The following is a 10,719-nucleotide window of genomic DNA, read 5'->3' as shown; positions in this document are numbered from 1 at the left end:
GTCCATCGTCGGCAACAAGCTCGCCGCCAAGGCGGCCGAGGCGCGGCGAGCGCGCGACGCCGCCTCGACCGCCGCCGCGTCCGCTCCCGCCGCCGCCGCCGTGGCCGCTCCGGCGTCCGTCGCTTCTCCCGCCGCCGCCGCCGCCGACTTCGCTGCGCCGTCGGACGGCGGCGGTGCGGCGTCCGAGCCGCGGGCGGTGAGCGCTTCGGAGCTCAAGGCGGCGCGGCGGTTGCGGCGAGAGATGAGCCGAGGTTGGCCGAGGTGAGGTGAGGCCGCGGTGAGGAGTAGGCGCACGGCGGGTGCGGCGAGGGGGAGCCGTGTTGGGTGGGGCTGTACGGGCGCGTGTACGACTTCGCCTCCTTCCTCGACGAGCACCCTGCCGGCCCAACCTCCATCAGCGATTTGGGCGGCGCGGATGGGACGGTCCGCCACATGCGCGGTGAGGCCCGCGATGTGAGCGGCGCCCGCTCACGGCTGCCGGTGTGACCCACGCAGGTCGCCTTTGAGCACATCCACAACGAGGCGATGCTCAGCGAGTTCGACGACGTGCTCATCGGCAGGCTCGAGGCGTGAGGCGCCGCGTGTGGGCGGCGGCGCGGGAGGAGGAGGGCGGTGCGGGCCTCCTCCTCGGGGGTCAGCTTTTCGTGGGGCGAGCCACCCCCTCGAGCCGCGAGCCGTGCAGCCGGTGATGCGTGTGGCAGTAGAGCCGTAGGCACTTTAGGGACGCGTTGTTTCGGCGGTGTAGAGAACGGCGATGGCCGACGTGTGTGTGTTGCGTGGTTGCGGGTGTGGGTTCACTTCTCACAGATACCCCCCGGTCTTGCGGGAGAGGTGGGGGGCGGGCTCGCTCCTCACGTCTCGTGCACGTCCGCGGGGCGCCCGCCTCTAGGCCTTTGGAAGTTATAATAAATCTTAGACTAACAGACAGACAGAGGCGTTAGAGTAAGAGCGAGCACCGGAGCACTCTCCACTCTGCACTGTCGTGTCCCCGCTCGACCCCCTGTGAGCCCCTGAGTGTGAGACCGTGAGAGGTGACGCGCAATTCTGCAGGCTTGTTGTGCGAGTATATGGGACAAAAGCGTCGAAAATGTCGCAAAAAAGCGTGTCTCGAGTTTGTGGCAGCCCCACAGCCGGCGCGCGCTGCCAGGAAGCACCGCTCGAGTGTCGGCCGCACTCCCTGGCACCCGGTGAGTGCGGCCGACCGACCAGACCGATTAGGCTCGACGCCGCGCTCGCTGTGGGGCTGCCACAAACTCGCCGCCGAGCGTGCCACCGACGGCGTCCTGGCGGAGGTGGTGGAGTGTGAGATCTGAGGCTGCGGAGGTGACGCCTGAGGTACCGGCCCGTGCACGGCAACTCAGCCGGCGACCGCCACGGGCTCAGACGAGACTTATCGACTCGTTCCGGCTCAGCTTCACCGTGGTCCTCGGGCGTCTGTCGACGTCAGGACCACCCATACAGCTCGCGGGTTTGAGGTCGCAAGAGCCAAGATGGTGGCGTTTGGACATCCCAACCATCACACAAGACAGCCTGTAGGTGATGGCGGGACGGCGCAGTGTTTGTGGCACTCGGCAGTAGGCACCCGCGGCACGGCCCCGCTGTCGGCTCTCGCGGGCTGCGGAACCGGCCCCAGAAGGGGACGATCCGGGCGAGTGTGGCAGCTCCTGCGCTAGTATGGGCAGTCTCTATCACAACACTACTGATCCTGGTCATTAGAGCTGCCAGGGGTAGCGTCAGGAGCCGGTAGGAGTCAAAACCCCTCATATTTGAGACATCGTGTCCCATATACTCGCACAACGAGCCTGCAAAATTATCAAAGTGTTTGGGTGTGGTTGTGTGCGGCCGTCGCATTGCGGCGGGGGCCCGCGCCTGGTAGCTTGTTCGGCACTCATAACACACGTGCAAAGCTCCTCCTCCTGAGCGAGCCAAGTCGGGATGCCCATCGACTCGGGATGCCCATCGACTGCATCAATCAGCTGTGTCGCTTTCTCACGAGGGCACGCCTCGCCCGCGGCCTCCCGCGAACCCTCCTGCGCCGCGCGAGGGCACGTGCCACGTCTTCCTCACGTCGTCCTCAGCCTGCTTGATACGATGCGGAGAGGCTGTCGGCTCGTGCAACTCCTAGTCACCGGCGCTCGAGCACATCGTGCGAGAGGACCTATCACGGCGGTATGCCGCACGCGCGAAAGCAGTACTTGCTGCTGCCTTGGGGTCGACGCCACAGCTCCAGCCAGTTTCGCTGAGGTCGGGATGAGCTGGCAAGAGCCTTGCTTGAACCCCTAAGCGCTTAGAGATCGTCAAACCAGAGATCGTCAAACCATCGTGTCCACCTTGGTTTCGACGAACACCTTTCCGCCCAGCGAGAGACGCTTGGCGAGGAAGAGGTCCATGGAGCGCAGGTAGGCGCGAGGCGGGTAGATGATCACCTGCGGGCGGCATCTCATCGGGTGAGCGCAAGACAGCGACAGTGGGCGAAGAAAGCGTGCGACTGCGGGGGGGGGGGGGGGGCGTACAAAGCACAGCCCGCCAATGGACGCGATGCAGAGCATCACCAGGTACGACGGGCGCATGATCTCAAAGTCAAACGTGCAGACCGCCTCCTCAAACCCCGAGCTGCCCGTCATCATGACCTGTTCGGTGGAACGCGGCCATGCGTGGCGGAGTGCGGAACGCTCAGTCAGGTGTGTGTGGCGTTCCCCGCTGGCTGAGTCTTGTCTGTGTGTCTGTGGTGGTGACCGTCTCGCTTGCATCCCGCCGCCACTGGTCAGACAGTTCTATCTGTTTTCTACCTGCATCGGAAAGAGGATTGTCCCCATCGTTGGCATGGGAAGAAGCTGCATCCCCTTCTCTTCAGGAGACTGGCTCTCGGCATTCCCATTCTCCATTGTGCAGATCATAAGCATCTGCATAAAGGTATTGCGACTGGTCGAGTAAGACGCAGATCCCCTCCTGTGCTTGTAGCCTATCGCCCTCTGCGGCAGCTGGTGCCACACATGCGGATACTCCTCCAGCAGCACGGGCTCTGTGTGGTTCTCGCTGGAGTAGAGGTTGGTGTTGCTGACGCCGACATTCGGCATTCCAATGGGGACGTTGCCTGGAATGTTGTTGTTCACCGCCTGGGATGTCCTCTGCACCGTCTGGCCCGCGAGGCCGACGAGGTTGCGAGCAACAAGAGCGTTGGCAGTCGCGAGGTCTGCAGCCTTGGTCGCGAGATCGGCAGCGTTGATAGCCTGTTGGGCGATGCTGGGGGCGATGCCTCCGTGTGCACCGAGTAAATCAGCACTGGCGTCCCCGCCATCAGCAAGGAGCGGTAGCAGCAGGACGAGGAGACCACGTATCGGATTGCCCATTCTTGCGACAGCGGTGAGCCGGGCGGGGAGCCAACGACCGTCCGTCCCTTTTGTAGCTGCCGCTGTGACTAAAACACGTTGAGCACTTGAGCACGGACAGGGTCGATTCCGATAGGGCCCATTCCCTTGAGCACTTGAGCACTGGATAGGGTCCATTCCGCGTGGTACGGGACCCCTCGATCGTCTCGCCCTCCCTCACTCACTGGATTGTTCACTGGGGGGGGTCATAACAAACACGGTACGGGATCGAGATGCACGCTGCCGAAGCAGTGTCGTCCCCCCTCTCCTCGACGGTGATGGCGGTGTGACCGATCGAGCTACAAGAGGAGCTTGTTCAGCAGGATCAGGGGTGGGCCGAGCAGTTCTCACTTCCTCAATGGGTGAGCTTCAGACCTCGGCCCATTCCCTCGTAACGAAGTTTAGAGCGTCCACACACACAGCACACAGGGGGCGTCCACCCATACCGCGCTTGTGGCCCAGTCGTTTGTCTGACTGTTGATAGAGCTCAGGCTAGAGCTCAGGGAGAAGCTGCGCAGCCGGACCGTCGTTCGTTTTTCACGATTTTGATGTATGGTGAGAGTGTGGGTGGGCCAAGAAATTTCCGTCCCCACCAGATGAGGATTCCTCAGCAAGGAGGCGAACGCCATGCGAGCCGCGTATTTTTTCTTGTGCCTAAAAAGGCCTTTGGGACAAAAAAAACCACACAGGAAAATTCTTTTCTTTTGAGCTAGACTTCGTTGTTAATAGGAACAAGCGAAGGCACACACGATGACGCCAAACAGCTCGCACGCGTTCTTTTCTTTTTCTCACCGGTGAGGAAATCGCGCGCCTTGCGAGGCATCGCTTGGTAAATGTCCATCAGCAAGTCCGTCGAGCGTTGGTCGACACGGCAAATTTGCAAGCGCCTCCCACCACTTTGGACAATAGCGCTCGCGCTGACCACCGTTGAGATTTTTGCGGGCCTAAAAATCATTGCGACGGCTCTCGGCGTTATCTCGCCGTGCATAAACATCGCGCCGCTCGTCGACTACAACACGGCGTGGATGGAGGATATGCTCCACGGTTCGGCCGACCCGGCGGTGGCCATTTGCACCTTCTTCGGCTCCGCCTTGCTCTGCGTGGGCACGTCTGCGCTGGTCGCACTGAGTGCACGCGAGGCAGCCACGCGACACGGCTGCACCATGTTTGGTGGGATCCACACGCTGCTCGCGGTCGGATGCGTGAGGTTCGCAGCGCTGGACGGCCTCTTCCCAAACGGCTTCTACTACCACGGCTTCGCTGCGGCTCTGTTTTGGGCACCCATGCTCGATGCCGCCATCGGGAAGCGCCTGCGGAGCCGATACCTGCCTCCGCCCGGGAAGATTTCTGGGCGATCTGGCTCGGGCGTTGCACTGCGGTGATGGGATTTTGACATTCACCCACTCGTTAGTTTGAGATCTTGTGACGCCAGATTCAATCAGTCTTGATCAAAATCCCCAAGAGCTAAAACGCCAAGGCACAAGGCTGAAATCCATCCATTCCCCGTGGTCTGTTTTTGAGACCTTGTCTAGGTAGTACCATACGTGCACGGAGCCACGGCCCCCTCCCTGCGAATGCGCACCCACACACAGCTTTTTTGTTTTTTATTTTTTTTTGAGAGCGCGAATTTTTTTCCATTTTTGGCGCTGCTGCTGCAGCTCCGCCGATGGACGCGCCCCGCCCGTCCTTCGACTGGTGCGAGGTGCCTCGCACTGGCAAGCCGTGCGCCGGATTCATCCCGATCAAGTGCCCCGTTGCCGACATGGTCGAACCGGAGCACGCCTTTTCGCCGTCGATGTTTGTGGAGCGGCAGACGCAGCAGGGGCGTTCGGTCGGGCTCTGTGTCGACCTGATGGCGGCCTCCGCGAGCGGGCGTCGCCTCTACGCCACCGACGACTGGGACGACTGGGACGTGCGCTACGAGAGCCTCGAGGTCGCGCCCGCCGGCAGCCTCGGAGCACCACTCGTGGAGGTCGTGCCGAGCGAGGCGAGCGTGAAGGAGTTTGTGGGCCTGGTGGGCGGGTTTTGGAAGGAGGCGCGGAACGCCAAGCTCCACGTCGCCGTCCACTGCCTCTCCGGCGTCAACACGACCGGCTTCATGATTGTGTCGTACCTCGCGCAGCACGCCTCGCTCGCAAAGGCCCTCGACGCGTTTGCCGTGGCGCGACGCCCCGCCCCGTCCCTCCCCGCCCTCCCAGGTGCAACGCACAGGACGGGCCCGCCCCGCGCGAATCAGGCGCGACCCCCCGGAGTCTACTCGCCGCCGCTGCTCGAGGCGCTCTGGCAGCGGTTCGAGTCAGCGGTGCCGTCGCCGGCGACGTGGTCGCCGCCGCAGCCGCCGCACTGGCACAGAATCGCGACGCGGCCGCTGGTGGCCAAGCCCGCGGTGCCCAGCTTCGGAGGCGGCTTTGGCGGCAGCGGCGGCTTTGGCGGCGGCGACGGCGGCGGCTTTGGCGGCGGCTTTGGCGGCGGCGGCGGCGCCAGCGGCGAGCAGGGCCCTGCGGGAGAGAGCCGGAAGCGCGGGCGGGACGAGATCAGCGGTGGGGCGGGCGGCGGGGCGGCGGCGGCGGGCGGGGCGGCGGCTGGCGGAGGCGGGGGGCCGGCGGCGGGTGCGCCGCTGGCCAACTTGCCCGAGGCTGCGATGGTCGACGGGTCCGTCAAGCCGGCGGTGGCGCTGCCCGCCAACTGGCTGGTGGTGTGGAGCAAGTCGAACAAGCGGTGGTACTTTTTCGACACCAAGCGCAACTCAAGCGTGTGGGAGCTCTCCAAGGTGAGGTGACCCTCGCCGCGCCGCCTTTTGCGAGCGCGGAAGGACCTGAGAGAGATCTGCGCCCCGGCGTCATCTTTTCGGGTTCTGAGGAAACCCGGGGTCTCTGGCGGGTGGGCCGGCGGAGATGGTTTGTTTCCTGTCGTTAGACCATAGACGGTGCGACGGTGTATCATTCACTTCGGTGTATCATTCACTTTATGCCACCGTTGCATATCCGGATTTGCAAACGGTGGCATAAAGTGAATGATACACCGTCGCAGACGGGAGAACGACGCGAGGGTTCAGCTTCAGGGCTGGCGAGGTGGCAAGGCACTCCCACGCCTCACGGGGTCCCCCCCCCTTGCCCGGGGGGGCGGCGAGGGAACCCGAGATGCTGGGGCGAGCCTTGGCGAGCAGCGTTCAGCCGCTGTTGCCTGTTCCCACAGCAGGCTGGAAGTACCTCGCCAGGTTCAGGGTTAGGTTAGGTTAGGTGTGTAGGTAGGTAGGTAGAAAGGTGAAGAACAGCCAGGCTCGGACTGGACATTGCCAACGCGGTATGCGTATGGCTATGGGTGGACGCTAGACTACAGATGATGACGACACGCACGAGCGACACACAGACACAAACAGGCTCACAAGACACACAGCCAGCTGGCTGCCACACACCCTGAGTTGGCGTACACATAACTCAAGGCCACATCCTCCCTGTCGCCCCCAGGTGGGTGCTTATTCACTGCTAGAGCTTATTCACGGAGCCCACAGCAGGTGAGCGCCAAAGCGAAGGGTCGCTTGACAGCCTGTGCTTTCGATGTCGCTTGCTGAGATGAGCGGAGCATCTACGAGCGACGAGCCGAAAAACGGCGAGGAGGGCGAGGAGCGGCTGACGTTCTCCGCCCGCTTCTCGGAAGGCGGCACCGCGACCTCCGGCTACGTGCCGTTTGACGGCGCTGCGGGTGGGCAGGCGGCGAGCGGGGAGGCTGCGCCGGTGCAGGCTCCGGAGGAGGCGCCGGAGGGGCAGCCGGGTGCGAGCGCGATGGAGGAGACCGCGCCGGCGGAGCACGCGGCGGAGCACGTGGCAGAGGAGGCCGCCAAGCACGCTGCGTCGCCGGCGGCAGACGCGGCGGGCGCCGCTCCGCCCACCGATGCGACGATGGAGGGCGAGGGGGCGCCGTCCGCAGGGGTGGAGCCAATGGAGGAGGAGGCGCTGGCTGCGGCGGCGGCGGCGGCGGAGGCGGCAGTGGGAGCGGAGGAGATGGAGGCGGAGGCGGCGGTGGGCGCGGAGGAGATGGAGGCGGAGGCGGCGCTGGCTGCGGCGGCGGCGGCGGCGGAGGCGGCGGTGGGCGCAGAGGAGATGGAGGCGGAGGCGGCGGAGGCAGCGGAGGAGGAGGGGTCGGAGGCGGAGGCGGAGGCGCAGCGCGCGCCGGACGAGCGGCTCGCGGCAGAGGGTGAGGCGGAGGTGGGAGAGACCGCACCGCTGCCGCCGCGCGCAGCGACGAGCGGGGGCGGCGCCACCGCCAGCCTGCCGTTGTCGAAGTCGCCGCCGAACAACACGCCGCCGGCGCAGCGTGACGAGCCCGCCCCGCCGCCGCGAAAGGGCGACCGATACATGTACTCCCCCTCCGAGCCCTATACGCTGTGGTCGCAGTCGATGAACATGCAATCGGTCGCAGTCGGAGAAGCGGACAGCTATGAGGCCAAGGTCAAGGACGTGGCACAACTGCTCAAGGGCCGCTCGAGCGTCGTCTACGAGGTCACGCTCACGGTCGACGTGCCGGGCGTGGGCTGGCTCGATAGGCCGGCGATGCGCTGGCTCGACCAGCTCAAGCCCGCGGAGCTTCGCTTTCTGGAGCACAGCGGCGAGGGGGAGAGGGAGGCGAAGCGGCAGCGCTCCTCGCGGTTCTCGCGGCCTGGCCGGGGCGGCGGCGGTGGTGGGAGCGGAGCCGCTGGAGGCAGCGGGGCTACAGGCGGGGCAGGCGCCAACGAAGACCCGATCGACGTCGATGCGATGAGCGACGCGTCGGGCGCCGCCGCGCCGGCCGCCGCCGCAAGCAGTAGCAGCCGCGGCGGCGGCGACGCCCCGGAGGCGGCGGCGGCGGCGGCTTTGGCGGCCGAAAGGGGGCTGCCGGCGGGCTGGCTGGTCTACGCCAAGGGCAGCGGCCACTACCGGGCTGTCAGCCCAGGCGGCGAGCGATTCCAGTCCCTTGCAGGCGCGCGCAAGGCGATTGGCGACGCAGGCAGCGAGAGCGGCCAGCAGTCGTATAGCGGCCAGCAGTCGTATAGCGGCCAGCAGGCGTCCGGCCGGCCTCGCTGCCCGGCGCAGCGCCTCGGCCAGAACGACGAGTGGGGCGAGGGGGCAGCGAGCTCGTGGACGAGCAAAGGCGGCGGCGCTGGCGGGGAGGGCAACGAGTTGGAGTGCGAGCACGGGTGCCGTCTAGCCGCGGCCCGCCGCCGCCTCATCTTCGCAGCAGGCTCAGCACCCGCCCCCCGCCAGGTGCGGGTTCGAGTCGGCCTCGCGCGACGAGGTGGAGGCGCACGAGGTGGAGTGTGTGCACGGCCTGGAGGCGGAGGAGGCTGTGGAGCGCAATTGGCTGAGCGGGACGGCGATACGCTCCGGCTTTGAGCCTGTCCCGGCGCGCGTGATCGAGGTCGTGGAGGGGGGAAGCCGCCACCTGCGCGGCGTCTTTGTGCAGGCGCTTCCGAGCCGCCACGCCGCACTTGCCCGTTCTGGCCCGAGCCTCGCCCTCTACCCTTGCAGGATGAGCAACCGCAGCCGCCGCTGGGCGCCCCGCTGTACAGCTCCAACGACAACGACACGCTGCACCACATCGTGCGCCGCTTCTACACCGAGCCGGCGGTGGTGGCCAAGGTGGAGTCAAAACTGGTCGCGTTCCAGACCTTTGGCCCGCTGGCGACGCGCGAGCGAAAGGCCGCAGCCGCCACACCGCCCGCCGGCCATGTGGGCCGCCCGCTAAGCCCCGCTCCCTGCGCTCCAGGTCAACCTCAAAAACCAGCTGCAAGCGCACACGCCGGTCCTCCTCCCCGAGTACCACATCGTCGCACCGCCGCCGGTGAGCTACTGGGACAGGGACAACTCCTCGGACGAGGATGAGGGCGACTCGTCGGGCGGCGCCGGCGAGACGGCCGCCCAGATCGCGGCTCGGTACGGGCGCGCCCTCCCGCCGCTGCTCGAGCTCAACGGGCTCGATGGAGGCGACACGCCGCTGCCGGCTGGCACGGTCGTGCTGCTGCAGCCGGCGCTGCCAGCCGCCGGGCGCAGCGCGCGTCCGAGAGGGCCTACCGGCGTCGAGCGTTCCGCGCCGCTGACCGGCGAGCTGCCCGCCGTCGGAGACCTCTGCTTCGTGGCGTCGAGCCGCGCCGCGCCCTTCGACGGCGAGGAGGGCTGCGGGCGGTGGCGGCAGGCGAGGGTGGTGGCGACGGAGGGCAGGGAGGGCAGCGCCGTCGACGTTGTGGTTGGCGATGACGCGAAGTGCCGGCTCACGCTGCACGCCAAAGACGAGGGCGACGCCGGGGAGACCCTCGGCAGCTTGCTGCAGCGCGGCGGGGGTGGCCTCGAGCGCACCCGCTGGGTCCGCGTGTGCGTCCCGCCGGTGCCGGTCCACCACAGCGCCATCGTCGTGCCAAAGGCAAAAGTGGAGGAGCAGGCCGGGCGCGGCCTCCTCGTGCCGGCGGATGCCGCTCGGCTCGAGGTGGTGAGACACAGCAAGAAGGACTTGCTCGGCCGCGTGCGTCGGCCGCCGGCCCCGCCCCAGCCGGGCTGGGAGCGCTCGCTGCAGCGGGGGCAGCGCTGCGAGGCTTGCGTGCACGGGCGGTGGCGGCGTGCCACGTATGATGGCCGGGAGGGCAAGTCTTGCCTGCTGAGCTTGTTGCCAGGCGGGAAGGCGGAGGTCTCCCTCGACCTCGTCCGCCCCCTGAGCAGCGCTCGCGCTGGCGGAGTCGAGGCGGGCGAGGATAGCGACGCGTCCGACGCGCACACCGACATCGTCAGCGAGGACATGGAGGAGGAGGACCCAACGGTGGTGGCAGGCGAGGAGGAGGAGGACGAGGAGGAGGAGGAGGACGAGAACGAGGACGACGACGACGAGGAGGAGGAGGGGGAGGGGCCCGGGACGCCTCCCGGCACGCCTCCGCCGGAGGAGGAGGGAGGGGAGGAGGAGAGCGAGAGCGAGGAGGCGGCAGGGCGGCAGCTCGACCTCTCCAGGCTGGTGCTCGACCCACCGGAGCCCGTCAAGGGCGTGCACAAGGAGGTTCGGGACGAGGCCCTGGCGGTGCTCAAGGGTTGCTTCCCGAAGCAGCACGCCTTGCTCGAATGCCTCGTCAAGATCAAGCTCAGGAAGGGCGAGAGCGGCGAGCTCATCCAAAACTTTGCGCGCGACCCGGCCAAGCAGCTGGCGCCACTACTCACAGCTGGCCACCGCCACTCGCCTGAGACTCTCACCTCCCCCGCCCATCTCTCCCTAGGTGAACTCGGAGAGCGACGAGGCGATGCAGAACCTGCACCTCGCCATCGCAAGGTACGACGGCGAGGTGGTTGGCGCCGCCTGCCTCTCGCTGGTGCAGGTTGGCGGAGGGACGAGCCGCCGC

At 66.7% G+C, this 10,719-nt stretch overlaps 2 protein-coding genes across 2 annotated transcripts in view; both read left to right on the top strand.

The window, feature by feature from the left end:
• EMIHUDRAFT_465828 (fumarate reductase) overlaps window positions 1-923 on the top strand; it is a 7,661-nt gene extending 6,738 nt beyond the window's left edge. The window contains exons 21-22 of the mRNA XM_005759167.1: window positions 289-423; window positions 496-923. Coding sequence (XP_005759224.1) covers window positions 289-423; window positions 496-573 — 213 coding nt within the window. The 3' untranslated portion in view covers window positions 574-923. The remainder of the gene's footprint in view (window positions 1-288; window positions 424-495) is intronic.
• A 3,278-nt stretch (window positions 924-4,201) lies between these two features.
• EMIHUDRAFT_106724 (hypothetical protein) lies at window positions 4,202-6,147 on the top strand (the record flags this gene model as incomplete). Its single annotated transcript, XM_005759166.1, has 3 exons — window positions 4,202-4,735; window positions 5,071-5,526; window positions 5,605-6,147. The coding sequence occupies 3 exons, from the start codon at window positions 4,202-4,204 to the stop codon at window positions 6,145-6,147; spliced, it is 1,533 nt and encodes a 510-aa protein (XP_005759223.1).
• Window positions 6,148-10,719: the final 4,572 nt, after the last annotated feature.

The sequence above is a fragment of the Emiliania huxleyi genome (assembly GCF_000372725.1).
Source record: "Emiliania huxleyi CCMP1516 unplaced genomic scaffold EMIHUscaffold_81, whole genome shotgun sequence".
Classification (NCBI taxonomy): domain Eukaryota; phylum Haptophyta; order Isochrysidales; family Noelaerhabdaceae; genus Emiliania; species Emiliania huxleyi.
This window is presented reverse-complemented; position numbering and strand designations above follow the sequence as displayed.